We start from the raw sequence: 25,869 nt of genomic DNA, 5'->3' as shown, positions 1-25,869 counted from the left end.
CTTGAGGCTTGGTTGATTCCTTTTTCTGGTCACCACCCTGGTTTTTAGGCCTAACCCTGGTTCTGACCCATTTGTCTGCCCTCTTACCCAATTCCTGTGGAGAGGTCAGATCAGAGTCTACCAGGTGCTGATGTAATAACTGGTTCTGACAATTATTTAAGATTTGCTCCCTCATAATTAGATTATACAATCCTTTAAAATCAGTAACCTTACTACCCAGTAGCCAGCCTTCAAAAGCCTTAGTGGCACAATCAACAAAGTCAGTCCAATCTTGAGACTGAGTTTTCTGGGTGTCTCTGAACAGCATCCTGTATTGTTCAGTGGTTAAACCAAACCCATCAACCAGTGTATTCTTCAAGATTTTGTAATTGTTAGCATCCTCCACCCTTGTGGTGAGGAGCTTATCTCTACCTTTACCATCAAAGGAGAGCCACAAGATAGCTGCCCACTGACTTTGGGGAACACCCTGCACAGTGCAGGCTCTCTCCAAAGCAGTAATCCATTTGTGGATGTCATCCCCTTCTTTAAAGGGGGGCACTATCTTATTCAGGTGCTTTGTATCAAAACTCCTTTCCCTATTGCTAGGTTTATTGCTGCCACCAGTGGGCTGTAGCCCACATAATTCTTGCTCTCTAGCAAGGGCAAGTCTCTCTTTGGCCAGGGCAAGTTCTTCCCTTTCAATCCTCAGTTTGACTGCCCTTTCTTCAGCTTCATACACTCTCCTCTTAGGGGAAGACATCCCTCTGTGAGAAGAGTTGAGAGAGCCATTGGTTCGAAAGGATCTGTTGGAGCCTCTTGATAGAGACCTAACTCGTCCATTCCCAATGTTAAGCTGACCTGAGAGTGGCCCCAGGGGTCCCCCAGTACCAATCTCATGTCTGCTTAAGTTGGACCTGGTTAGTCTTCTGACTTCTACCTGTCCCTTATCTGCCTCACCCCCTGACAACTGGTCATCATCCTCATCCTCAGCATCATCTGCTTCCTGGAGGGGATGGTCCTGGCTATCAAAGGGTCCCTGTAAGGAGGGCAAACTTCCTTCTGGATTAGAAGGGTCTGGGTTACCAGCCCTACTGGCATCATAAGCCTCTAAGAGACCAATCAGAAAGGAAGTGGTGGGGTTAGACCCCTGTTTTAGTTTCCTGAGAGTACACACTTGTCTCATCTCATGGAAGCTAAGAGCAGCATATTTTGAAGTAAGGACCTGTGGAGGGTCCACTGACACAAGGGGATACTCAGAGTTTCCTCCTTTGTCTGACATGCTGATTCTAGTGTGGTGTAAGTGATGCACCTACCTACACTATGTGTTTACCTACTGATCCCTTGCTAAGAGTTGCAGCCAAGGTGTGCTAGGCCTTGAGGAGCTACAACAGCTGGTTCAGTAGAACTCAGAGTATTCTAAGCTTTAGTTATATGTACCTAACAGTACTTATGTGATCTTTCAACAAGATATTCTTAGGATACTTGTGGTAAAACAACAGCAAGCTCAAATCCCAACCGCTGCTCACCAATGTGAGAAGGTGGCCTGATATGCAGTGTTCACTATTCTAGTGAACACTATGTATCAGTCCAGCAACCCTTATTGATGATTGGTTGTAAGTCAACCTTATAGACCAGCTATCCTAGTAGCGTGGATACGAGCAGTCTAAGGCTAAAGACTCGAGAGGGCGCGTTAAGCCCGCTGTTTACCACACATATACCCCTTGAATACCAAGTGAAAGGACACCACACAAGTGTTATGAAAATAAACAGTTATTTATTTAAAGATCACAACAGCCCTGTACTCTTTATGAGGACAGGGTACTAAGCACAAACCAAAACTCTTACAAAAATACTTAAGTTAGCACAGTATATACAAATGCCCGAGGGGCACGGAAAACCATATACTCTGAAAGTGGAATGCGAAATTCCTAGCAGGTAAGTACAGTACTAATAGCTTTTGGAATCGCTAGGACTTGACTAGGGAATCGTTAGATTATGTCTAGGAGGCCTAGGGGACTCGGGTGCAGTGTGTGCACTCTCACGCAAGATGCGGGACAAAAGTCTATGGTAGCTAGGAATTAGAAAGTTAGTGTTCTCGGGCGAACCCGACCTGGTAGGGAGAAAACGAAAGTAGATTCTGACCCTTGGATAGTGAGGCTATGCTGGGGCACCGAAATGCCGAAGTTACCTAGCCCAGGGGCTGCAGCTGCATAGGTCTGAAAAGACGTCGGGAATCCTCGTAGACGGACCAGGAGCCGGAAGAAAAGATGCTGGCCGGTGACCAGTGAAGAAAGTTCAGTCGGATCCAAGCCTGGATCTTGAGGATAGATGACACCTGAAAGCAGAGGGGACCAAGTTCGAGACTACTAGCCAGTAGTCAGTGGGCACCAGGAGGGCACCGGATGGTAGCCACCTCGACTAGGTGAGTGGGTGACGCTTGACTCGAAGATCTCACGGACCAGGAGGCGTTGTCGGCGACCAGGATGGAGGATCGAGCTGTCCCACGAAGATAGAAGCTGTCGGCGTCGCTGGACCCAGGATTGGGCAACAAAGCCTTGGCAAATTCAAGCCCACGCGGTGGACCTAAAATGGCGTCTGGAGTGGACCAGGAGGGTCCGGGGTGCCTCTCTTGAAGAAGGAAGCAAAGGCCAGCCTGGAGCAACCAGACCAGCAGTCGTGAAGTCGTTGGGCGTCGTTCAGAGGGCCACAAGCCAGCCGGCTAGTAGCCAAACAACGCGGTGCACAGCAAACAGCAGAAGGGCCCCACGCAGATCGTGGAGATGCAGGGGGGCTGATCTTGGGTGCTGGAGCTGCGCAGGGTCGGGGCTTCTCGGACCCCAAAGCACTCACCAGTGGAGGACACGGTGGGCTTGCAGTAAAGATGTCGTGCAGTCTTGGCGATCGTCGGTCCCTTGAGGTCTCGTCGCACTCACGGTTCTCAGCTGGGCTGTAGAGGTGAGTAGAGGTCAGAGGGGCCAGGGAAGCCGGGTCTCGTCGAGCTGGGTCGTCGGATTCGTGATGAAGGACTTGCAGCAGACCGCAGTGTTCTTTAGGATGGTGCCTGCGGATGCAGGGTGACTACTCCTTAGCCACAAGGGAGAATCTTGAAGAAGAAATCGTGAAATCCTTTCGAAGAAAGTGGTATCTTGATTCCAAAGATGATCTAATTTTAACAGGGGGCCCGCTCCCATCTTTATACTAAAAAAGGGGCTGACCCGGTGACTAGGTCCTGCCTATGGGTGGGACTAGGTGGGGGGTGGTTACACCCCTCAGCCATGCCGGACTTCCCCAGGCCAGGGGCTGGTGTGCCCCTGGAACTGGTTCAGACCGGCCTATGCGTAGTGAGCACCGGGGTGCCACTCAGCAGTCACCTTCCTGTAAAGCCCTGCCTACCCAGGATACACAAAACCATGTCTGGGACGGTGCTAGCACCGCCCCTGACAGGAAACCCTTTGTCCAGGCTCCCCTCGCTGGAAGGACTCCCAGCTGCAGGGGGTCAGACTCGTGTCTGTGGTGGCAGCATCCATTTTGTGGAGCTGAGGCTTCAGTTAACTTTAACCGGGGTTCACAGTTACATACATGTCGTGTCCCTCTAGAAGGGTGGAATGCTAACCCCGTCGCCAGAATTGGCGAGGGGTTAGTATTCCAATTCGTATGACACCTTACTCGACATGTTTTGATAAAGCAATACCAAAGATAGCATTTAACCGCGAGGATTATAATGCACTTAAGAGTATATGGTATGCGATATCATGGAACAGCTATTAGGACTTGATTCCGCAAGCTGCAGACAGGCTCAGCTCATGCCAGAGCACCATCTCACACGATTCCAAGCACTCTGCCTTCAGGATTGTTAAGGCCTGCCATAGGAGTGACTGATAGGAATCTGTGTGTCCATTTTAGGGTTAGGTATAGGTATACTACACCTACAGCAAAGGGTGATTACACGACTTTGCCCCAGCTGTCATGCAGCCAGTTGTGTCAAATTTAGGAGGCCAGCCAGGGGTGGCATAATACATGCTGCAGCCCCTGGCAGCCCTGGGTACACCCATGCCCTGAGTTACAGGGTCTGATAGGGTGGCCCAGTACCAATTGGAAATGTACCTAGGGTACATGGAATCCATTTTAAAGAGAGAGCAGTAGGCCTGGGGTCCTGATTGGCAGGATCCCAGGTCGACTATGTCAAAAACCAGCTAAAACACAGGGCAAAAAGTTGGGGGCAACCATAGTCAGGAGGTACCTTCCTACAGCGGACTCTGTCTGAACTGTGTACCTCCCCCCATTTAATCACTGCTGACGCTACAAACACTGTCAAACGCAGATATAAGAACCATATCTTGGAATCCTTGCTGGCAAAAGCTACAAATAGTTCTTCAACTAATAACATTCTTTTAAGGAAATCAGTACGGATCTACAAACAATGGCTAGACTCTATTGTACCAACCTCTTCCAAATCTTTTTATCTCAAATTAAGATATGGAATCCTCCCTCTGATGTATTTGAACCATCAGTAGTGCCTAGCAACTGTCCAACTTGGCCTCATCTGCCTACTGTCATAGATAGCATTTTCTCTTTTTCTGCCTGTATTTTGCAAGTCTAAGGTCGCATTGGCTTAAATCTTTACTAAAGGAAAGGGGTGTGCAGACACAAAGGTCAGCTTTAGAATTGCTAAGAATTGATACCTCACTGTCGATAGTTTTCACGTTAACACAATTGCTGCATGATGCTTGTGGACTTGGGTCTCATTCAGCCTCCGAATATAATGAGCCAAGACTATGAGCAAACTTGTTTGAAATCTTTTTATTTTCTTGTGTTTTTCTAAGTCCGCATGTTAACTTGAATCATGGAACCTCATCACATTTTATGGTTAACAATTTTAAGTTTCTGTACTTGATAATGATAATGAAATTTATAAAGCGCACAACTACCAGTAATGATGTCTCGGCGCTAGAACCATGAGCAGAACCCCAACCAACACCCCTCACTGGAACAACCATGTTTTAAGATTTTTTCTAAAGCTCATAAGAGAGCTGGCCTTCCTACTTTCTGGTGGCAGCAGATTACACAGCTTAGAAGTACAGTGCTGGAAACTCCGTCCTCCCCAATGTAAAGTCCACATTTTCGGCACTGTTAGAAGTTTTGTACCTGAAGAACTGAGTGGTCTGCCTGGCTGGTACCACGCAAAGAGCTCCTGCAAGAACAGTGGACTATTTTGTGTCAGAGCTTTGAAGGCCACACAGAGCGCCTTAAATTTGATCCGTTGCACCACTGGAAGTTAATGTAGCTTCCGAATCTCTTCTGAGATGGATTTATGCCGAGGTAGGCTCAGGCCGCTGAATTTTGAACAGCCTGGAGTATCCTCTGGCACTGCGTCTGGGCATTCAAGTAAAGCCCATTGCAATAATACAACTTAGACAGTATCAGGGAAGTGATGACCACTTTTCTGGTTTCCATAGGGATGTAGGTAAGTACGTTCCTGATTAAATTTGATCCGTTGCACCACTGGAAGCCAATGTAGCTTCCGAATCTCTTCTGAGATGGATTTATGCCGAGGTAGGCTCAGGCCGCTGAATTTTGAACAGCCTGGAGTTTCCTCAGGCACTGCGTCTGGGCATTCAAGTAAAGCCCATTGCAATAATACAACTTAGACTGTATCAGGGAAGTGATGACCACTTTCCTGGTTTCCTTAGGGATGTAGGGAAGTACGTTCCTGATTTTTTTTATCAGGAAGTGAGAATCAGACACAATGGCATTTGTTTGAGGGATAAACGTCAGCCTGTTTATCAAAATGCCAGATTTTTTGTCTTTGCCGTAGGGATGGGCGGCAGGCCCATTTCCACAGGCCACCAGATTACTCCAAGAAGGTTGCAAATTGCCAATAATCAACACTTCCGTCTTCTCAGAGTTTAATTTAAGGCAGTGACTGCTCATCCAGATGTTAATGGCAGCTATGCAGTTATAAAACTGCACCGCAGGGAAGCTCTGTTTTTTATGAGCTGCAACCCCAATCTGAGAGTCATCTGCGTACGATGTTAATGAGAAGCCGTAATCCCTGACCAGTAATGTGAGTTCAGTGACATAGACATTGAACAACAGTGGTCTCAACGAGCTTCCCTGCGGAACCCCACAAGGCAACACATAGGGTTCCGAATTAAACCCGTCAAGTGACACCGTTGATCTCCTCTCGTGCAAAAAGGAGGCCAGCAGGGCCAACGCCATGCCATCCACACCTACTTGCATATTTCTCGTGTGTCACAGTGTTTTAATTGTCCCAAAAAAAAGTTTTGAAGTCTGATAAGGCATAAACTCTGGCTTTACTCACGCAAATTTTTACTCTCATTTCATCATGAAGTTGATTGTTATGATTCCCCCCTTCAACTAAACAGACATCAATAAGCACCATGGAGGCCATGTTACTTTGTACTATTCCCCTCTAACCTGTCAGGGTCCATGAATCCCTCACTCCCAAGCTCACCTACTCATCTCATGACGTGCAGTCATAAATGTACGTTCTCTTATATGGGCTGAATATTACAGAGCCCTTGTCAATTCAGGTTTAGAGTTTCTGTTCTTTACTGAATCATGTACCTCAGAGGCTTTCAGTTGCAACTTTGCCTTAGCTTGCCTCTCTGGCTATGAATGCAAATCATCTCATTGTCCTATAGAGGTAAGTCCAATCTGCTGAGTCGAAGACCTTTTTGGCATCTAATTACAGAATCACTCATGGCTCTCGAGTCCCTTTCATTATATCTAGCCATAGTTTAAGCCATCTGGTGGCCAGTATTTTAGCCAGCACTTTCCTCTGTGTTACGAAGCGAGATCAGCCTGTAAGAGGTACATTGATCTCTAGGATTATTTGACTTTGGGATCACCCCTATAGTTGTGTGATTAAAGTAAGGTGGGACTTGACCTTCCTTCCTTCCTCCTGCCTGATACATATTCAGAAGATGCAGTTTGAGGAGAGGGGCAAATCGTTTGAACAGGTCCACTGGAAGACCATTGACTACTGGTACCTTCCCTGAAGTCATCGCCCCCAAGACATCTCATATGTCTTTAATATCGATAGTGGGAGTTCCCATAGGAATGCTTCTATGTCGTAGTCAGTTTTGGTACTCTGTGTTGCATATAACCATTTGTAGTATTTAACGAACGTTTCTGCTATTGTATTATTGGTGTAGGCCATCTCTCCTGCTTCATTCCATGCTTCCGCTACTCATCTCGCCCCCCTAGTTTCTAATGCCCAGCCATGCAAGAGGTGACCTGCCACTGTGTCGAGAGGTAGTGATTACGTGCGGGATTTTGTGTGAGATTACGATATTGTTCGTTTGTTGCCCCCTAGTTATAGGTATTTCTTGGATCCTCCTTCTGTGTCCACTCCTCCTCTACTTCAAAACGTTTTCTCTCTAACTCCTCCACCTGTCATTCTCTCTGTTCATTCAGCAGCCAGTCACTAATTTGGACAAATTGTTATTGAAACTCATGATTACTTCCTTTGTTGTTCAGGTTATTCCAATCTCTATGGTCCTACAAAATGTTGACGTTACAGTCCTACTAGAGTACTCATCACGACCACCATCGTGATTAGAAGAGAGTTTACTGAATGCACAAGTGGAATGTGATTATCTAGCACCACAGAGCTAGAGTCTTCACAGTGAGCACTGGCTGAATCAACTTCCCAACAGAAAAAAGAATACGATTGAATTCCACCGCATTCGTTTAAAACAAGCATAATTTCCATGAAGTTTAATTCCATCATTCAATCGAGATAAACAAGTCTTCAATCAGGGAAGTCTCCTCTAAGGACATTTTCAAATTGTTGCTCAACATACTTAGTTGAGCACTAAATCTTCGTGTGCACTCTATCATCATTCCCTAAACACCCCAGGACATGAATAATGTGAAAATTGCTGGGAATCAGAATTGTTTGACTAGCCTTCAAAGTGTTTCTCCTTATAGTGAAGGGAATACTCCCTAGGATCTCACAAACAACTTGACCTCCACCTTCAATAAGAATGTGGAAGTGGACTTAAAGGCACTGTGCAACGAAACAATGATTCTAAGGTTAATGGCTTTTGGAAATTAAATTCAGAGGACCTTGCCCCCTGTGCTTCCTCATTCCCATACTGAGGGCTCTGTGCAGTAAGAAGTGGCCTCGAGGCAGATCATATTCCGCCCGAAATTCTTTGAAGGAGAGCTACTCCGTCCCGGAAGAGATCTCCCAAGCTTCTAAGCCTGTCCAGTTCCCCTGTGCGGAAAGTGTTGGAGCAAGGCTATCGGCCGGTCAGGAGAGTCGGGCGTTCTACAATCAACGCATTGTAGATATCTGGCCCAGCATCTAGATATCACTTTAGTTTCAGTTGTGTCTCCTGTAGTTCTCCGTTGCACACGCATCAGTATCTTTGCTAGTACCAAAGCTGCTGGTGCAAATGGGTGTTATGCCCTTCCCGGGTTCCTCCCAGCCACTGAATCAGCCGATTAGGTTGTGCTGCAAGGTAATATGTTTCGAGGTCCGGGACTGCCAACCCGCCAGTCGCTGTGGAACGCTGCATTGTGCTAACACCACCTTTCTGCGGCCCGTTCCCCATTTAAGTTATATGATCAGTGAGTCCAGGTCCCTACACCTCGCAAATGGGATCCATACTGGTAGGGCCCCACAGAAGTACAGTAAATGTGGCAGGGCCACTATCTTCAGGAGGGCCACTCTACCTGCCGTCAACAGCGGCAGGGACTTCCAAAAGTCCACAGAGGAATGGAGAGAGCTTATCGCTCTGCCTTCTTTGCCCTCCAGAAGCTCAGCAGATCCATGATATACCTTCACTCCGAGGTATGCCAAACAGCTGGGTTTCCACTGCAGGTTGCCCAGCACAGTTGGTGAAGGCCTATTAGGCGTCATGGGGAGCAATCTCGATTTCTGCCAGTTGACCTTTAGGCGAGAGAGGCTACCTAAGTATTCCAGCATGAACTAAGCCCCTTTCAAATCATCTGCTGTGTCGCCGAGGTATATTAGGTCGTCCGCATACAAGGCTATATGATGATGTGCCCCTTTCCATACCAGTCCCCTGTAGTCCCGTCATGTTTTTTCCCGGCAGACCTGCGACTCTATGGCTTGGGCGAACAGTAGCGGGGACAGGGGGACACCCCTCTCGCGTGCCTGCTCCACCGCCTCACTCTGGGAGACTCCCCTTCCCGTGCGCACTCTTGCCGTCGGGCTTGCATTTAGTAATTGCACCCACGCTGAGAAGCCACCTCCTAATCCCAGCGCGTCCAGAACCTCATAGAGGAAGGGCCACTCCAGGCAGTCAAAGGCCTTCTCAATGTCCACTGCGAACAACGCTGCTGTGGTTCTATCATGGTCCTGTATATCCATAATGTTCAGGAGCTGTAGTACGTTGATTGCTATGTTCCGCCCTGGGATAAATCCGCCCTGATCCAGATGACCAGCTTTGGCATATGTGGCAGAAGTCGCGTTGCCATGACCTTGCTTAGCATTTTGTAATCCACGTTCAGCATGGAAAGTGGCCTATAGGCCGTATAATTGTGCGCCGGTTTTCCGGGTTTCGAAACCGGGACAATGAGGGCCTCCCTGGTGCTTTCCGGTAATGTCCCAGTTTCCCGAACCGCAGTATACAGTCTAGGGGCCAGTTCTCCCAAATCCGTCACATAAAACTCCGCCTGCAGGCCATCCGTGCCAGGCGTCTTGGTATGCGCCATATGCTTGATGGCTGCCCGTATTTTCTGCAGGGTAATGTCTGACCCCGGTGCTTCCGTCTCTTCCGGCTCTAGGCATGGCAACTGCAGTCCCTTCAAGTATTCTCGGGCTGCAGTCCTATCCCAAGTAGTAATAATATAATATTGTGCAAAAATGACATTGGTCTTCTCTTGCCTGTAGTGTCTATTGCCCTTTCTATCATCCATCTCTACTACAGGGGAACCTTTGCCGATAGAATTAGCTAACACGCCAAGAGGGACCCAGATTTATCCCTCTCCGCCTGCGTATGGTCTAGGTATTGTTTATAATCGAAGCACCTAGGTCTTTCAGTCTGTCGCGCTACTTCCTCCCTAGCTTCTTGTACTCCCTGTTGCAACTCTGGGTTCCCACTCTAGCTCTGTAAGGGTGTTTTCGGCTTCCCCAACCTCTAGGAGGAGCAGGCGTCTGATCTCAGTGTTTTCTGCTATGCATTGGTTCCGCAGGAACAATCTCCTCTACAATGGTTTATTTGGGAGCACTCTCAGGTCAGATTTTTATCTGTGGGCTGTCAGGATGGAACTTGATGGGGGCCGGCCTGTCTGAGCTCTTTAGCAATGCTTCTCACTCCATCTGTGTTAGGCCACGCCCCCCTGGACAGCCCTTCACCCATGCCTATACACTCTAAACATGCATGCAGGGGTCTTTTTGAGGTAGGGAGTATGAAATTGCCTGTCTCTCATTTTGCTGGCAGTTAGATGACCTTCATTGAAAGCAACCTACTCAGGTAGGTGATTAGTGGTTATCCTTTCCCACAAGGGTTTAAACATCTGAACTGTAAAATATATTGGCCCTTATCTCTCCCTGAAAGGGGCTCCTCGTTATGCCTATCAATTATGCACATGTTTCCATAAGTATTGAAGATGTGTTGCTTCTCCGTGAATCGCTCTTCTGATTTTCGTTTCTTCTCCACAACCTTCTCGGATTGAGGAGAGATTTTGTAAGTTGAATTCTAGAAGAGCATCTAACATTTAACATCTACTTTGAAAGATTTTAGGAAAACCGCATTGAATGCCAGGTATTTGTAGCATATGTGCCACCATAACTAGGTACAGTTGTTAGAAAACAGACAGTATCTTCACTGGACACCCTGTATATAAAACTATATTACACACTGGCTAAAAGGTCCTTCAGTAGCTTCCAGAGATCTCAATATTAAAGGAAAAGCTGTGACTTTAGCTTTCTTGAGTGGGATGCCAGTGAGTGCAATATGCTGTGCGCCATAGTTTGAAAAAACTTTGACTTTACTCACAGGTACATCGAATCACAGTTCTGCAGGCCAGTCTGTTGAAGCTCTCTAGTGAAACACTTTGATTCTGAGCCATGCCTTCCCCCTTAATGCTGCCTTGGGAAGGGTTCCTTGGAGAAATTTGTAGGAGGGAGTAGCCGTAATGCTCTTTTTAATTTGTAGCTAGCTTTCCACAGATTCCTCATTGCCTTCCCATGGCAGATGGTGTCAAGCATTGGAGAGTATATGTGTGTTATATGTGTGTTTCATTTGCTCGATTTCTTTCAATCCCTGGTCTTTGCGAAGTGCAGAACTGTCAGAACTAATGCTAGTAGGGATGCCTTTTTGGAGCTGCTATGTGTTGGAGGTAGGCCCCAAGGGAGGCGGGCCACCAACAGTCATCCCAAACAGGGCTATGTTTGCCAACAAGAAGAATCTCTGTCTTTTTAGCATTCAGGCATAGTCCGTTAAACACACTGCCACCGCAAGCATGTCTTTGTGGAAATTATCAATATCAAGTGGTGGAGTGTCCTAGAAATAAAGTACAAGCTGGGTATCGCCAGCATACGAAACCAGTTTCAGCTCAAAAGATTCTACAACCCGAGCTAAAGGCTGGATGTATATGTTAAACAGGGTAGGGCTTAATGATGAGCCCTGAAGAATGCTGTACCTTAACGTGTGAGATTGTCTACTGTATGGGGGAGAGATATCTTGAAAAGAGGAAACCCAGGAAATGGCGACACCCCCATGCCAATATCTTGCAGGCGCTCAAGTAAACTTTGGTGAGACACTTTATGGAATGCAGCAGTAGGTACGAGTAGAATCCGGGCGGAGGATCTGCCCTCATCCAAAGTGCTATGAAGATGTACCAAAAACAGAAAGGAGAGCAGATTCCGTGCTAGGACAGTCCGAAATCCCTTCTGGGAAGCATCCAGAATATGGTTGTCTTCTAAGAATTTAGTTAAAATACCGTTAACATAATGTTCTGTAACCTTAGCCAGAAAGGGATGGAGGGAAATGGGCCAGAAGTTTTCTGGCTTGGAGGCATCCAAAGATGGTTTCTTGAGGAGGGGACTAACTTTCGCTTGCTTTCATGGGCCAGTCACCGGAGCGGTGGACAGAAAGAGTTTGACCAGTTCTAGGCAAGGAGGAAGAAGCTGGTCCTGTAGTTTCATAAGACGATCCAGTTTAAGAGGATCATCCCAAAAATCAGATTTTACGTGGCTGCAGAGAGTCTGAAGAGAAGACAGACCTATAAAAGGCAATAAACTGAGAAAGGCTTGTGGGGAGTTGGTGATTACCGGCGGCAGAGCATCAGACATTACACAAAGGTTGTCAAGGGGTCAATGCGAATAAATATCTTCAATCTTATTTGAAAAAAAATCAGCTAGATTGTTACACTGCTTTCTGTTACTGCTGTATCTTACCGATCCTATGCTGATGGTGCACTGCCACTTTAATTCATAGTTGATTTGGGCTCGCTTGCCTTAAAATGAACTAGGAAAAGACTGGAGTATTGATGATAGATTGAGACTCTGTACTGGACTGATCTATGCTGATCAGAACATCCAGAAGCCAGCTTATCAGAGTCCCGAAGGGCAGGAACCTGGACTTTATGCTTGATAGTAATCTGTCAATGTAGGTTCAAATCGAACGTTCGGAGGTCTTAAATTTGTATGGCTCCATCTACAAGAGCTCCTGTTTTACATTCCATGCCAAAATGAGTCTACTGTCCTGGGAGAAGAGATTCTCCTGCTTTGGGCTATGATAATTCCATGCGCCTTGGCCTCCATTTGTCAGCAATTGGCAGAGTTCAGTGCATCCAAAATATGGGTGTGCAACTTTTATTTAATCTGCAGAAATAATACTGCGTAGCTACTTTGTGGCGGTCTCTTCTTGGCATCCTGTGAAGTGCAAGTCTACTTAAAAGTACTAAGTTATTGCACACTGGGTGTACTATACGACTTGGCCTACTTTCCTGTCTGCTTCCTGCAGTCTATTACACCTAACAGGCTCCTGGAATCAGACAATCCAATTTTGCAGCAGGAATTTTGAGGTTCTCATGTTGAAGTTCTGCAACCACCCTTATGTTCGCCTTCTCCTTACAGAGGATCAACTTAAATAAATAAACCTAAAAGGTTATATTTTGGTTTGGGTTGGTATTCTCTTTCTTTCTGTTTGGAGGGGTGAGGGTGGGAGCCTCTTTATTTTTGTGATGTATGTTGAGTCAAAATAAATAATGCTTCAAAATACTCTAAGATTATTGCAAGTCCAGGAATAAGTTTCTTCTGGGAAAACTGTGTGAATGTGTGATTTCATCAGAAATAATTTTTCCGAAGGAAAGTACCTTATTCTTCCAGAGCCCGAACATTCTATGTAAGTAACAATTCCTACATTTTGTTTTCTAACTGTATGGTTACATATTGAATATGCTTACAAAGTTGACAATGCAATTATGGTATGTTTAGCATGCCCAGCAACCAGATTTCATGAGTCGTCTTGTTTTAAAGTAAAAATACAGCATTGTCTTATGTTCAAATGGATAAAAAACTCTGAAATGAAATGTATTCTTCTGTTTTTTTTTTTAAAGGGCCTAGGAAGTCTGTATGAGAAGTTTAACCAGAAAGATTTCAAAGATGACTTGCCAAAAGTCTATGAAAAGCTTTTGGTACTCTATAAGGGGTAAGAGAAATTGAGGCTACAGTCAATTCAAGAAGTCATGTTCTATTTGTGCAACAGTTTTTTTCTAACTTGGTGCATTTTCATCCATGCCGACCTTCAGAAATTGTACTTTCAGAAACGTCGATTTGATCGTTTCTATCATACAGGATGAAACATTTTAAGAGCTTTCGACTGTGAGAAATACTGGATGTTTTTGTAAATATTTTAAACATTTCTTAGCCACTAGATTAGTTCCCCACATTTGGTGTTATCTAGAATAGCATCATATTTATAACATTGGTCCCCTTACTTACTCTTTGTAGTACTATACATTTCATTGTGGTATTTTCGTTGCTTTCGTCTTTCTGCTTAATTTAGCTCAAATCTAATCCGACCAAACTGAACAATTGTCGTTCTATTACTAACCTTATTTTCCTCACGAAGATTTGGGGAAAGTGTTGCCTCCCATCTTGAGAATTATATCCTTAACAAGCTCCTGCTGGGAGATTTTTAAATTGGTTTAAGAGCTGACATTCCACAGAAACAGCTCCTTTTATTGAATATTATGATTCTTGTTGGCCTTTCAGAGAGTTTTGATATCCAAGATCATGCCATCCTTCTAGAAACCATGCGTCTATAGACTGGCATAACTGGTCAGGTTCTGTAATCGTTATGCTTCTGTGCCTGAAATCATTTTCTGCAGGTGAGAATATGTGTATCTGCTTTTCTCCCTAGGCCTGCCCCAGTGGGAGACCCACAGAGTTCTATTCTTGCCCCTCTGCTCTTCAACATATATATTTGCAGGAAATCCTCTTGGAGTTCACCTAGAGGATACAGGTATCTCATGACAAAGATATGTAGAGGACTTGCACCTTTACCTGCATCTAAACGCCAAACGCTTTAATACGTTTCTTTTCTCCATCAAATCTTGTATGTTATAACACCACCTAAACTCATACCTGCACAAGAGAGGTTTCTGCTCCTCTCATCTGACCTAGGCAGTGCTAACTTGGTTGCCTGGAGTTCCCCTCTAACAGCCTCTAGGACTTCCCCTTACATTGATTACCTCAGGCAAATTCCTTTATTTTGTGAGGTATTGCAGGCTACGTCTTGATTTGCACATTAAGAGCATTACCATGAGCACCCAACATCAGCAAATGACATCTTCAGAACATCAAACCCTACTCCCATGAAGGTGATTTAAGAATTGATTTCAAGCTTACCATACCGCATGAAGTACAGTAATGCCTTATTGATTAGTTTGTTCACATTCAGGACCTCCTCCTCCCTATTCCAGCTCCCTCCTCTAGACTTCTGCACATTTCACCCCAAAACTGCATAGTCCTGAAAGATGTTACATGACTCTCCATGGAGGACGGACCATCTACAAAACTGCATGTCTCAGTTACAGTGCCATCTTTAAAAAAAAACTCTGACGTGAAGTTCCTTTCTTTTTATGTAATCTGTTCCTGCTCCTTTTCAGGTAATACACCTAGAAGCTGGGATAACCTACTACTAGTACTCAGACTGGTATCTGGTTAGTCTCCTTCAAATTTGGCCTATGTTTCCGCTTGAGAAATAGCTCTCTAATGCTGAGGCCTGTTATACCATCTTCCCTTCCTGTACAAAACATTTCTGCCTGCCATAAACCCAGTTTGTTCTTATCTAAACATCGTTGCACCTATCCAACATTTGGGTCTCCAGGCCTCCTATATTTAACCTGTCTGATGATGTGACCTCCATCATTTATGACTCTGACCTGCCTCATTACAAACCTTCTCTTGCTCATAACCATGCCTTATGATTTCCCTTGGCTACTCTCTTATGCCGTAATCGTTGTTCAGTCCCTTGTAAATTACAATATATTTCTCCTACACTGCACTTTTATGTGTAAATATATGTATACAAAATAACCTTTACCAAGCCTCTCAATTAACACAACATTTATCGTCCCTGTATAAACTCGAAATTGCTTTTTTCCTGTTGTCCCTACGTGGATGAGTCCAGGGATTTCTTACAAACAATTCTCACCATTATATTATGATGTACCTTATTGAAGATTTGCCTTACTGGGTCACTGTATCAGTCCCCTTGCCTTAGGTGGGTCACTGTATCAGTCGCTTCTTCCCCTTTCCTTGCGGCCAAGGCATGGAACTCACTCCCTCTCCACCTCCGACAGACTGCCTCGCTCCCCAAGTTTCTTATGGACCTCAAGACCTGGCTCTTCGATGGAACTCTGTGAGCCACCAGGATCTGTAAAACCCGCCCACCCCTGCCCGCCTCTTCCTCAGCGCCTTGAGACCGGTTCCGGGTGAGTAGCTTGCGCTACACAAACCACTGGTTGATTGATTGAAGGCTTTCCTTCCCTCTCTAAAGGGAAAGTGGTGCAGGTGTTCACAGACAACACCACTGCCATGTGGTACTGCAATAAACAGGGCAGGTTGAGGTCGTGGACCCTATGTCAAGGGGCTCTTCATATCTGGACATGGCTGGAACATCAGGGCATGACCCTGGTGGTTCAACACCTGGCAGGTTCCCTGAACGCCAGGGCAGACGAGTTCCACTGCTGATGCCTAGTAGATCACAAATGGCGTCTACACTCTGAGGTGGTGCAAGGTCTCTTTCAGCGGTGGGGAGAGCGTTGGTTAGATATGTTCGCCACTGATGAGAAACGGCAATGTCCGCAATTCTGTGTGTTGGAATTCCCATGGCGGCACTCGCTCAGCGAAGCTTTTCGGCACGAGTGGAACTGCGGCCTCCTGTACGCTTTTCTGCCTGTACCACTTCTGCCCAGAGTGCTGAAGAAGATCAAGCGCGACTGGGCCCAAGTCATTCTTGTTGCTCCGGACTGGGCACGCAGAGTCTGCTGCCCCGATCTCATGAGCATCGCCATCGATTATTACCTCAGACTGCCTCTTTGGGAGGTTCTTCTGTCGCAGCAGCAGGGGAGGGTTCTTCACCCGTCTTTTTTGGGAATTAAGAAGTACAGCGAGTATACCCCTGTACCCTGTTCTATGGGTACGAGTTCTATGGCCCCTTTTTGCAGCATGCTGATGACTTCTTGCTGCAATAAGTGTATGTGCTCTGCGGATGCGGATGGGTGGAGTGGAGGTTAGCTCTAGACAATAGCCGTACTGGATAAGTTGTCTCACCCACCTGTCTGTGGTAATGCTTTCCCAGAGTGGCAGGAACTGCTGTAATCGTCCCCCGACCGGTGTTATATGGTCTGGGGGCAGTGACAAGACGTCACTGTTTAGTATTGGCGGAGGATCTGGTGTTGTTATTCCCTAGTCCTCTGCCTTTGTTGCTGTTGCCACGGTATCCACCTCTATTGTTTTTATTATATGTGGTTTTCGTGCTCCCTTTATTGTATGGAGTCTGTTGAGATGCCTGGCCTCGTGTAGATCCTCTGTTATCGTAGCGACGAAAGGAGCCTCCCCTGAACTGTTGTGACTGCAAGGCACCCATAGACTTGGCTGTCTCTGTGTCCTTTTTAATCTTTTCTAATATTGTGTCCACATCAGGCCCAAATAAATAATCAGGGTTCACGGGCTGATTTAATAATGTGATTTGAATCTCAGGTTTGAACCCAGAGATGCGTAGCCACGCATGTCTCCTGAGCATGACACTTGTATTGATGGCCCTAGCTGCGGTGTCTGCTGCGTCTAGCGCACATTTAATGGATGCGTTAGGAATGAGATTTCTCTCTTGTATCAGTGTTTCTGCTCCCTCCTTGTAGACATCAGGCAAATGTTGTAGCAGTTGCTCTAGTGTGTCATAATGAGTCCTATCGTATCTGGCTAATAGGGCTTGTGATTTAGAAATTCTCCATATATTAGCTGCCTGAGCAGCCACCCTTTTTCCAGAAGCTTCTAATATTTTAGACTCCTTGTCTGGAGGAGGAGCATCACCAGTGGTTTGTGAGTTGGCACGCTTACGAGCATTTGATACCACTAAGGAGTCCAATGGCAGCTGTCCCTTAATATATGTAGGGTCCACAGGCGCCGGTCTGTATTTTCTCTCTATTCTGGGGTTTACAACCCTGGCTCTTGTGGTTTCCTTGAAAATGTCTCCAGCGTGTTTAAGGACACCTTTCAACATTGGCAATGTCTTGACTGATTTTTCTGAGGTGGAGAAAGTGTCAAATAGGAAGTCCTTATCTATTGGGTCAGCATGCATTTCCACATCATGATTGTGTGCTGCCCTTTCTATTAATGTGTTAAATGCAGCTGTATCCTCTGTTGGAGAAGTCTTGACAGGATAAGGAGTGTCAGGAATAGTTTGTGACTCCCCCGGGTCAACAGGGTCTTTCCAGGCTTGAGTCTGGTCATCCTGATCTGTGTCCACATGGTAACTAAATTCTTCATTGTAGCCATACTCCATATCCTCATCTGTGCGTGTGGGTGAGTATGCGGAAGTGTCTTGGTGATGGTACCTTACAGTCTCAAAAAGGACAGGTGATGTGGGAGAAACCCTTTTCTTTTTGAGTGGAATTTTATATGTTTCAAGAGGATTTTCTGATCTGATGTTCCTCTGATAAATAGTAAGTCTGCCAGAGTCGGAGTCGATATGTAGCTTCGACTGCTCATCATAGGAGGGCTCTTGGTATACAATGTCCTCTTCTACCGAATGACTTCTTTTCCCCATCGACACCTTCTTGGATGTTTCGATTCCAGGTTTCGGATCGAACGCCTTAGGCCGTGCAGTCGGGGGCAGTCAGAATTTTATCGGTGGCATAGGTTTTGTAGCCACACTGACCTTCTTCGGGGCCGGTGTTGTTGGCCCGATTGACTTTGTTTTTTCGCCAATATGTTTTTGGCCTTGCGTCGACTTCGGTGCCGGATGCATTGGAGGCGCGCTCTTTTGTCTCGACTCGACGTGCTCCTTCGAGGTGCTTTTGGACTTTGGCTTGAGGCCTTTGACGAACTGTGGCCTGTCGACTCGATGCTTCGGATCGAGAACCTTCCGAGACTCGAGTCCCTTGTTTGTGTCGCTGTCCGTCGACGTCGACCTTGTTGGTTCGACGTGCTTGGCTTTAGTCATGGACTTAAGCCTACCGATCTTTGGTTCGACACCCTTAGTTCGTGACCCTGCAGGGTCGTCGACACTTTTCTTCTTTGTTGAATCCGATGGATTGGAACTCTTCGATCCGAAGACTGCCTCCAGCAGTTTCGTTTTCGTTTTCGACTCTATTGCTTTCGGTTTTGATTTAACCAGTGACTGGTGGTGTTCGACCGATGGCTCGCGTGATATATTCTTAGCCGGGCCGAGACTCGGGGCTATAGAATGTTCGTCATGATCTTGGCCAAGGCCTTCTGGCGATGCCTCGACCTGAGCCCTTGGAAGTCTTTCAGTGTCTGTTTCGGGCCCGTACTCACTGTTGGGCCTGGCTCATCGCTTGAGTCGTCACCGACGGCTCCGATGGGTGATGCGTCGTCCCTTACCTCGACGGCGTCTTCATCATCGACGTTTTCTTTGTCGTCTTCATAATAGATGGGGTCATGCTCTGAACCGGGATCCGACTGCTGTTCTGGATCCTCAGTCTCGACGACGTCATCGTCTTCTTCATCGAAGATATTCACCGGGTCAGGCGCTGGCTTCGTCATAGTCTGCCGCGCTGCGCGTCGAAGTCTAAGCGTCTTCTTCGACCTGAATTGAGCTCAAGCTAGACAGTTGGCCTCATTTTGCTCTGTAGATAGGCACTTGTTGCACACTGGGTGTACATCAATGTGTGGGTACTTGGAATTAGAAAGGGGGCATCGTTTGAACAGGCTCTGTTCCATCGACGATCGGGCCTCCGGTGTCGAAAAGGCTACGTCCTGCTGGTAAAGAAGCGGAACAAAGTACTCAGCACCGATCGAAATAACAATACTGACGACCCCGAAGGCCTTTTGGCCTTTTAGAAAAGTTTCCGAACTTGAGTAAAGAAAGTACATCCGAACCCAATGGCGGAGAAGTGTGGCTCAATGGTTAGAGCGGCAGACCCTGATGCAGAGGTCTAGCCCGGGACCTGGGTTCAATTCCCCACCTCGGCGGGTCTTGGGCTCAAAAATTCTACGGACCTGATAATTCTCGCCTCGGCCCATATTCCAATCATGGTGTCCCACTCTGCAACTCTGGGCAATAGCTTGCTTAATCTCCACAACGGCCCCCACAACGCTAAGGATGCCTGGCCTCCACCTTGGGGGTGCCCAGGAGTGGACGCCTCACAGGGAAAGCCAGGATGGGTTCCACAGCGGTATTCATACAAGTGCCTTGAGACCCTTGCGGGTGAGTAATGCGCTATACAAGTATCAATTAACAATTTACACCCGAACCTGTCCAGCCTCCGCCTCCTTGCGTGGAGTTTGAGCAGCGGCAGTTGACAGCTTTTGACCTTCCACCAGAAGTCTGTAACGTCATCTTGGCAGTCAGCCGTCCCTCCACCAAGACGATATAAGCCTGTTGATGGAGCAAGTTTGTGACATGGAGCGCAACAAATGCTGTGGATCCTCTTTCTGCCCCTCTTTCAGAGGTCCTGTTGTAGATCCATTATTTGGCCCAGCAGGGCTCTGCACAGGGCACTCTTAATGGCTATATTGCAGCCATCTCTGCTTTCCTTCGGCTACCAGATCAGCCATCTTTGTTCAAGTCCCCTATTGTAAATAGATGTTCGAGGCAGGTGGGCTGCTGAATTCATATCTGTGCATAGATCACCGCCTAGTGTTGGGTCCGGATGATTGCACATTGTTGTCCTGGAAGAGTCTTCGAAGTATCACGAGATAGGTGGCTCCTCCCCCGGACTACAGTGCGCATGGGCATCCTTTCCATCCTCAGATTGTTTTTCTCCGCCATTGAGTTTGGATGTACTTTCTTTACTCAAGTTCGGAAACTTTTCGGGGTCGTCGGTATTGTTATTTCGATCGGTGCCGAGTACTTTGTTCCGCTTCTTTACCAGCAGGATGTCGAAGAGAGCCTTATGGCCTTTTGGACACCGGAGGCCCGATCGTCGATGGAACGGAGCCCGTTCAAACAATGCCCCCTTTGTAATTCCAAGTACCCACACGTTGATGTACACCCAGTGTGCAACAAGTGCCTATCTCCAGAGCACAATGAGGCCAACTGTCTAGCTTGTGCTCAATTCAGGTCGAAGAAGACGCTTAGACTTCGACGCGCAGCGAGGCAGACTATGACGAAGCCAGCGCCCGACCCGGTGAATATCTTCGAAGAAGAAGACGATGAGGTCGTCGAGACTGAGGATCCAGAACAGCAGTCGGATCCCGGTTCGGAGCATGACCCCATCTATTATAAAGACGAAGAAAACGTCGATGATGAAGACGCCAACGACGAAGGGACGGCACATCACCCATCGGAGCCGTCGTTGACGACTCGAGCTATGAACCAGGCCCAACAGTGAGTACGGGGCCCGAAACAGACACTGAAAGACTTCCAAGGGCTCAGGTTGAGGCATCGCCAGTAGGCCTTAGCCAAGATCATGACGAACATTCTATAGCCCCGCGTCTCGGCCCGGCTAAGAATATATCACGCGAGCCATCGGTCGGACATCTCCAGTCACTGGTTAAATCAAAACCGAAAGCTATAGAGTCGAAAACCGAACCAAAACTGCTGGAGACAGTCTTCGGATCGAAGAGTTCCAATCCATCGGATTCAACAAAGAAGAAAAGTGTCGACGACCCTGCAGGGTCACGAACTAAGGGTGTCGTATCCGAAGATCGGTACGCTTAAGTCCATGACTAAAGCCAAGCACGTCGAACCAACAAGGTCGACGTCGACGGACAGCGACACAAACAAGGGACTCGAGTCTCGGAAGGTTCTCGATCCGAAGCATCGAGTCAACAGGCCACAGTTCGTCAAAGGCCTCAAGCCAAAGTCCAAAAGCATCTCGAAGGAGCACGTCGAGTCGAGACAAAAGAGAGCGCCTCCAACGCCGAAGTCGACGCAAGGCCAAAAACATATTGGCGTAAAAACAAAGTCGATCAGGCCAACAACACCGGCCCAAAGAAGGTCAGTGTGGCTACAAAACCTATGCCACCGATAAAATTCGGACTGCCCCCGACTTCACGGCCTAAGGCGTTCGATCCGAAACCTGGGAATGAAACATCCAAGAAGGTGTCGATGGGTAAAAGAAGTCATTCGGTAGAAGAGGACATTGTATACCAAGAGCCCTCCTATGATGAGCAGTCAAAGCTACATATCGACTCCGACTCTGGCAGACTTACTATTTATCAGAGGAAGATCAGGTCAGAAAATCCTCTTGAAACGTACAAAATTCCACTCAAAAAGAAAAGGGATTCTCCCACATCACCTGTCCTTTTTGAGACTGTAAGGTACCATGACCAAGACACTTCCGCATACTCACCCACATGCACTGATGAGGATATGGAGTATGGCTACAAAGAAGAATTTAGTTATCATGTGGACACTGATCAGGATGACCAGACTCAAGCCTGGACAGACCCTTTTGACCCGGGGGAGTCACAAACTATTCCTGACACTCCTTCTTATCCTGTCAAGACTTCTCCAACAGAGGATACAGCTGCGTTTAACACATTAATAGAAAGGGCAGCACAAAATCATGATGTGGAAATGCATGCTGACCCAATTGATGTGGACTTCCTATTTGAGAAAAGGGTTTTGAACTGGGCGCACAGCTGTTTAGGTGATTTTAAATAGTTTGTAAGGAACTCCGGAGTATCGCCTTCTGTCTGGAGGCGTGGTAAATATGTGGGGGTAGCACTCTCGACTCTGAGAGATGTCCTTCGGGTTCCGCAAGAGTCCTTGCAAGAAGGTTTCTTAAATGGTTAGTAGGAAGGTGAATAGAACACTTTAAACGTGAAAGATGTTCAAGTATTTATTCATGTATTTCACTTCTCGTTGCATTCACAAGAGTATATTCCATCATCAAAATTCCATTAATGCACTCAGCCCATCCCAATGCATTTCGGCATTCAAATCATGCCTTCATCTGGGGATATGTTCTGTAAATAAAGAAAAAGTATTGTACTCAACATTGAGCCTAGAATGTTCAATAACTAAATAATATGAGTGAACTGTGGTGTGAGAGCGTTAATAATAATAAATCAAATGTGATGTAAAGTGATTGAAATCATAGTAAAAAGTGATTATAAAAAGGTAACGCTCGAGATAGGAAAAAGGTGTGCTCTGTGAAAATAGTATCATGACCGACTCGTGCATGCGGCATGCGTTTCCGTGAGCTCAATTAGAAGGATAATTTGTAGCGCGGAATTGCTACAAAAATTGATTGAACGGACATGTGTTTCGCGCTATGGTTTAAAGGCCCGTGCTCTGATTACAAGACGTGCATGCAACTAATACCGAACAGTTATGAAGGTGGGTTGCTTACCGTGAGCGTGACCGGAAAAAGGGTGGCTGCTCAGGCAGCAAACATATGGAGAATTTCTAATACACAAGCCCTATTAGCCAGATACGATAGGGCTCATTATGACACACTAGAGCAACTGCTACAACATTTGCCTGATGTCTACAAGGAGGGAGCAGAAACACTGATACAAGAGGGAAAACTCATTTCTAACGCATCCATTAAATGTGCGCTAGACGCAGCAGACACCGCAGCTAGGGCCATCAATACAAGTGTCACGCTCAGGAGACATGCGTGGCTATGCATCTCTGGGTTCAAACCTGAGATTCAAACCACATTATTAAATCAGCCCGTGAACCCTGATTATTTATTTGGGCCTGATGTGGACACAATATTAGAAAAGATAAAAAAGGTCACGAGACAGCCAAGTCTATGGGTGCCTTGCAGTCACAACAGTTCAGGGGAGGCTCCTTTCGTCGCTCCAGCAACAGAGGAGCTACACGAGGCCAGGCATCTCAGCAGACTCCATACAATAAAGGGAGCACGCAAACCACATATAATAAAAACAATAGAGGTGGATACCCTGGCAACAGCACCAAAGGCAGAGGACGAGGGAATAACAACACCAGATCCTCCGCCAATACTAAACAGTGACGTCTTGTCACTGCCCCCAGACCATATAACACCGGCCGGGGGACGATTACAGCAGTTCCTGCCACTCTGGGAAAGCATTACCACAGACAGGTGGGTGAGACAACTTATCCAGTACGGCTATTGTCTAGAGCTAACCTCGACTCCACCCAACATACTCCCAAGACACCGTCCTATGTCCGCAGAGCACATACACCTATTGCAGCAAGAAGTCATCAGCATGCTGCAAAAAGGGGGCATAGAACTCGTACCCATAGAACAACAGGGTACAGGGGTATACTCGCTGTACTTCTTAATTCCCAAAAAAGACGGGTCTCTGAGGCCAATACTGGACCTCAGGCCCCTAAACCAATACATCTTGTCAGAACATTTTCACATGCTCACATTACAGCAGGTTCTACCATTACTCAGTCAGGGAGATTTCCTCGCAACGCTAGACCTCAAAGAAGCATATTTCCACATACCGATACATCCGGCACACAGAAAATATCTCAGGTTTACCATACAAAACCAGCACTACCAGTTCAAGGTCTGCCTTTTGGGGTGACAAAGGCCCCCAGGGTGTTTACCAAGTGTCTAGCGACAGTAGCTGCGCACCTACGGAGACAGTATATTCACGTCTACCCATATCTGGATGACTGGCTTATCCAAGCAAAGTCAGCCCAGCAATGTGCCAGCAACATGTCACGCACTATTCACCTCCTACACAGCCTCGGATTCTCATTAAACTACCCGAAGTCTCATCTTCAACCCGCCCACGTACAACAGTACCTGGAGCGACAATAGACACTCTGACAGCAAAGGCACAGCCAAACTCAGCAAGAATCAACAGCATTCAATTACTGATTCAAATATTCTGACCTCAACACTCGCTCCCAGCACGGGTGTTTATGCAGTTGATAGGCATGATGGCCTCCTGCATCTTCATAGTCCCTCACGCGAGACTACACATGCGTCCGCTTCAGGAGTGCTTAGCACAACCGTGGAACCAGGCTCGAGGACAATTGAAAGACCTAGTGTTGGTGACCGGTCGTGCATACAACTCTCTGCATTGGTGGAACCCACAAAAACTTTGTAGGGGGCGACCGTTCCAAGAGCCTGTACCACAAATAGTGCTTACGACGGACTCATCTCTCCTGGGATGGGGAGCGCATTTCCTCCATTACACAGTGCAGGGACTATGGACGACACAGCAAAAGAAGATGCACATCAACCTGCTGGAACTGATGGCAATCATTATGGCAATGAAGGCGTTCAAAGTACATTTGTGCAACAAAGTCGTGTTGATCCGGACGGACAACATGACTGCCATGTACTACATACAGAAGCAGGGAGGGACACTCTCTCCACAGTTGTCACATCTAGCGCAAAGCATGTGGGAGTGGGCCATTCAGAGAAACATATTCCTCATGGCGGAACACCTCCCAGGCAGGGACAACCAGATGGCCGATCTGCTCAGGAGACACAACCACCAAATGCAAGAGTGGGAGATACACCCCTCAGTGCTACAACCTGTTCGCCACAAGGGAAAACGCAAAATGCCAAAGCTTTGCCGCCAGGTTTCAACATCCGCAGTCTCAGGGCAATGCGATATGGATGAACTGGTCAGGCAGGTTTGCGTACGCTTTTCCCCCAGCCCCGCTCATACCACTAGTGGCACGCAGACTGCGACAACACTCGTTGACACTCATCCTAGTTGCTCCAACGTGGGCGAGGCAACCATGGTACACCACGTTCCTAGAACTTTCCGTGGTGCCTCATCAAAGGCTGCGACTAACACCCAGCCTCTTAACGCAGAGACATGGAGACATTCAGCACCCAGATCCGCAACAGTTGAACCTTGCGATCTGGCTCCTGAAGTCATAGTTTGGTTACCTAAACTTGCCTCCTGACTGTATGAATATTATCAAGGAGGTAAGAAGACCCACGACCAGAGCATGCTATGCAGCCAAGTGGAAACGATTTGTCATTAATTGTAACAATAATGACATAAATCCACTAGATGCATCAACTCAAAACATCATATGTTCTCTTTTAGATTTACACAGATGCAATCTAGCCTACAGTTCCATACGTATACATTTAGCTGCGGTGGCAGCTTACCTTCAGAACAGGCAGCACCTTTCACTCTTCAGAGTGCCTGCTATTAAAGCATTCATGGAGGGACTCAAACGAGTGATTCCTCCAAGACATCCACCTTCACCTGTCTGGAATCTAAACGTGGTTCTAACCAGACTGATGGGACCACCCTTTGAACCTTTACAC

The 25,869-nt window shown here is 46.8% G+C and overlaps 1 protein-coding gene across 1 annotated transcript in view; it reads left to right on the top strand.

Moving 5' to 3' along the window:
* The window catches only part of SKIC3 (SKI3 subunit of superkiller complex), a 1,256,060-nt gene that overhangs the window by 150,373 nt on the left and 1,079,818 nt on the right, over positions 1–25,869 (top strand). Inside the window, exon 4 of the mRNA XM_086960925.1 lies at positions 13,543–13,634. Within this exon, the coding sequence (XP_086817051.1) occupies positions 13,543–13,634 (92 nt within the window). The remainder of the gene's footprint in view (positions 1–13,542; positions 13,635–25,869) is intronic.

This window comes from Lissotriton vulgaris, chromosome 3_1 (assembly GCF_964263255.1).
Source record: "Lissotriton vulgaris chromosome 3_1, aLisVul1.2, whole genome shotgun sequence".
NCBI lineage: Eukaryota > Metazoa > Chordata > Amphibia > Caudata > Salamandridae > Lissotriton > Lissotriton vulgaris.
Note: the sequence above shows the minus strand (reverse complement) of the source record. Positions and strands in the feature narration are given on the sequence as shown.